The 4,563-nt window shown below is 35.3% G+C and overlaps 1 protein-coding gene across 1 annotated transcript in view; it reads right to left on the bottom strand.

Moving 5' to 3' along the window:
• Positions 1-4,563, bottom strand: part of LOC108733441 (carbonic anhydrase-related protein 10) — a 258,247-nt gene that overhangs the window by 58,121 nt on the left and 195,563 nt on the right. The window contains exon 5 of the mRNA XM_025981143.1: positions 4,027-4,218. Within this exon, the coding sequence (XP_025836928.1) occupies positions 4,027-4,218 (192 nt within the window). The remainder of the gene's footprint in view (positions 1-4,026; positions 4,219-4,563) is intronic.

Raw genomic sequence — 4,563 nt, 5'->3', positions numbered from 1 at the left:
TCTCATATTTACGAAGCTCGAAGCTCGATACTACACTGACAGTAACGTGCAGAACTTTAATAAAGCGGTATTATACTTAGGTGAAAGTGGCAAGGCTGTTGCGTACAATTTCAAAGATAAACACGCGGTGTTGTGGTAATTATTTGAGGGTATTTTAAAATAATGTGAAAATGAGACAATCGGGTTAAGAGACATATATTGTGCAATGTTAAAAAATAGATCAAGGAGAAGGAAAATCGAGGTTAGTAGTTTTTATTTAAGGTGTTCTAATTAATTACCGATTAAGTATATGATGTTTTTTGTTTTTTTTTTTGGCCCCAAATGTCTATGAACTAATTTTTTTATTTTCTTGATCTTGTAAAGCGATAAATTAAAATTACACTAGATGTTTTTCATGCATTGTTTATTCGTTATTAACTACGTTTCGTCAAAAGCTGCTTGGCCTCTTCAAGTCTAAACATTAAATAAATATTACGCAAATTTTTATTACAAAATCAACATGTCAGTTTAGCATCGCAATTGGTATGTATTAGTGAGATTAAAAATCGTAAATTACTTAAAATATAGAAATTTATTGTAAAAGAAAATAGAGAGAAAAAAAAACACACACAAAGGATAACTTCGTATTGAAACCTGAAGAGGCCAATAGCTGTTGGCGAAACGTAGTCAATAAAGAATGAATAATGCATTAAAAACATTTAGTGTAAATTTAATTTATCGTCCTACAAGATCAAGAAAATAATAATTAGTTCAATTACCGATTATATTATTAGGCTAAACATACAGGGACAAAGATTAGCATGTTTTGATTTACGAATAATACAGTAATATCAGCATATAGCAAAGAGCAGTTAGTGTTAGCTTTAAATAAAATGGAACCGGTATTGATAAAGAGTATGGTATTAAAATTAATAAAAATAAAACAATAAGAAATAGGTGAGATATTAGGTTGGTAAGATATCTTCTACCTGAAGGACTACAGACATATTATAAGCAGGAACAGTAGTTAAGAGGAGTAGAAAGAGGCATAGACCAGATTTCTGTTTGCAAATAATTGAAGATGTATTAGGTCGCTTTAATTTTCAAGAAATGCGAAAGTTGGTTTAAGGTAAGAAGAAGTGAAGGCGCATATCCAATCAATCTGAAGATTATAATGATGAAAATGATTAGGTATTTGGATTTATTTTTTTAACAATCTTGCCATTAATACTCAGAAGCGAATGAGTAGATATAGCAAAAATGTGAATATTCATTGAGTAAGACAATAACTTCGATCTTTCAGGCCTCAATTATTTAACCTACTTTTTGGAATCTTTTTTACTGCAACAATTAGGTCCAGTTAAGTAAATTAAACTTTATTGATGAAACCTTATAGTTATTCCTAGTTAATTAAAATTCTTTCCTTAAGTAAATGACGTTAAGGTAACTGTTCCTTAGAATTTCTTTGGCAAGAACAAAACTAACTAGGAAGCAATCTATCTTACTCAATCTGTTTTAATATTTCAATTAGTTTTGATGTATCTACATGTATATCTAATTGTTTAGTTCTCTGATGACTGCTTATTTTACTAACCTGGAGGTATTCCTTAGGAGAGTATTGTACTGTATTTTCTCTGATTATATATACGAGGGCGGTTTAATAAGTACCCGTGTTAGAAATGAAGACACCTCTTTTTTTTTAATTTTTTTTTTATTTTTCAACATAGTCCCCTTTTAGAAAGTTACACTTCTCCCAACGTCCCTGCCATTTTTTTTACAACTCCAAAAAATAATATTTGCTGAACTCTGCAAAATCCCCCCTGTCTCGGTGATGACTTCCTCGTTTGAGCTAATTTTTTTTCTCGCGAGTCATTTCTTCATGGTAGGGAACAAGACGAAGTCGCAAGGTGTCAAATCGAATGAGTTCATAACGTAATTCATGTAGTTTGGCGGCAACAACCCCTGATGAATGTGCCGGTGCGTTATCGTGTTCAAAACGCACCTTCTTTTTCGTTAAATGCTTCCGTGTCTTCTTCAATTTTTTTGTCAATGTAGTAATGTCCAGTGATCGTTCTTCCTTTTCCTAAAAAATCCGTAAAATGATTCCCTCGGTAACAACGTTTGCCAGGCTTCCTGGTCGTTCCTATCAAAACCGGATCTTTGGCTACGTTTAAATTCGTTGAAGCAATATCTAACTGTGGACGTAGATGGCGAAATGTCTCCATAAACAGTATCCAACTTTGTTTTCATCTCCTCGCATTTTTTCCCATCCAAAAACTAAAAGCGAGTTACCGAACGATACTGATCTTTTTCCATCTTAGCGAAAATAACGAAACACGTCTCAGTCGAATGGCCGCCAAATCCAAACTAACCTATCAGTCAGTCTGAAATTCGTTTTGACGTGGTTTGATAGATGGCAGCACACGATGACAACACCAATTTCCCTCAGGAACGTCCTCCGTTCTTCAAACACGGGTACTTATTAAACCGCCCTCGTATATGTATTCAATGCTTTCGTCATTCGTGATCCATAAAATTTATGTAGATTACTTCTACTGGAATATAATTCCTCAAAGAAGTTGCTCAAATGAAACGGAATAGAATTCTACCGGTTATTACTTTTCTTTAGTTCGAGTAGCTGAAGAAATTATTAATAACCCTTTCTTTGCGATAGGAATATTCTTACTCAATATAAAAATTTATTACATACTGCAATAGTATTAGCTATAGGTATTGAATAATGCATGACTCTTTTTATTGACAAAAAGTACTTCCTGTGCCCTCTCTGTATGCAAAAATATGAAAAAGCGCAATACAGTAAGCGAATTGAGCTAAAGGTAGTAAGTGCCACGTGAAATGTTTTAATTCGCATTGTAATTCGAAGTGCATCTCTCGAAGCGGTAGCATGCAAATAGTAGTAAGGTAACACGTATTCTGCAGTCAGAGGTGTTGAAATGTATCAGAATGTGTGAATAATATAATTAGCGAATTAATCACATGCGTGTTGTGGTAAAGTTAGAACTGTCGAAAAGTTGAAATGTTTGAAACGACATTGTACATTAAGTAGAGCACCTATGACTGAGTAAATTTGAAACTACTTCGTGTTCTGATAAAAAGCACCTTAAATACAGGTGCAGCTAATACATAAAGTCAAAAAGGCTGCATATGTTGGCGCAGTATACTTCGTTTACTTTCTGTAGGGATTTGACCTTCAATTTGACCAGCGCAAAGTAGAAAAGAACAGCACTAGACCAGAAAAGGAGGGAGACAACTCTCGGCCAAACTCTTAACCGGTGAGGAGCGTATAATACGTACAGTACTACACGGAAAAATTGACCATTTTATCCACNCTTCTAACCTTTTCTTTTCCGCCGCTCCCACTGTCCATGTTTCGCACCCGCACAACGCCGTGCTCCAAACATACACCTTTAACAACCTTTTTCGAATTTTTAAATTAACCGTTCGCGAGCATAGAAGTGACTTCTTTTTATTAAAGGCGACACGACCCTGCGCTATCCTCTGCTTTATTTATTTAAAGCTATCTCTAGGTACTACTAATCTTTTGCCCTTGCACATCTATCCCTACAGTTGTACTGTCTTTAATGATATTGATGGCATAAGCTGCTATTCTCAAAAAATTAATTTCTTAGAAAAAACAGTTTTCTTTTATGGGGTGCATATGTACCCCGGATACGATTAGGGGTTATGATCGTATTAGGCATGGTTCTAGGGTTAAGTCAACCAACTAATTTTGTATGCTGCATTATGAAATTAAATAAATGGATCACGCGCAGTTTTTTAATGCGATTGCATGAATTAGAAGTAGGAACGAAATGCCCTGTGGATGTGAAAATGTCGTGAAGTTTTACGTTCTTTTTCTCTCGTATGAGTACGAACAAAGAAGGCGATTATTATTAGAAGTAACGGAAACGTAGTTTAAGTTGGTAACAATTCTGTACCGCGGGGCGAAAAATTCGCGCAGCAGAGCAGTCAGCGACCATATTCACTTTTTCATACGAAAGATAATAAAAGTGCGATGGCACTTACTTCGGCAGGAAAAGCGTATCCATTTATGGAATGCTCGGAGCCGAACTGGTCGTGAAGGCCGTAGTGAATGTGAATCTCCTGGAATTGGTACTTGTAGGAGAGCGGTCCACCCGTTACGTTTATATGATGTCGAGTGTCGTTATCTACAGTGAATATCACGCTATGACCGGTATTCATGATGGCTCCATTGACCTGAAATGGAAGAAAAAGAACCCTCTGTACTTGTTATGTGCACACTACACTATTATGAATGTAGAATACATTTCGATCTTCAACATCTTCTTACAACCAACACACACATTATTACATACGAAAGGTATTATTCAACAAAGTACCCTAGACAAAAATTTTTAGTCTCTTCCTAGTCTCTGAGAGTCTTTCAGAGTCTCTCAGTTATTGCCTAGGTGTTTTTATGGATCTCTCACAGTCTTTGTATGAGAGATTCGAACGATAAAATTGTTAATTCAGAGATTCGAGTCTCTCACAGAGAGACTGAATGAATAAAACTGAAAAATTGAGAGACTCGAGTCTCTCGTA

The sequence above is a fragment of the Agrilus planipennis genome, unplaced genomic scaffold (genome assembly GCF_000699045.2).
Source record: "Agrilus planipennis isolate EAB-ADULT unplaced genomic scaffold, Apla_2.0 scaffold1, whole genome shotgun sequence".
Classification (NCBI taxonomy): domain Eukaryota; kingdom Metazoa; phylum Arthropoda; class Insecta; order Coleoptera; family Buprestidae; genus Agrilus; species Agrilus planipennis.
This window is presented reverse-complemented; position numbering and strand designations above follow the sequence as displayed.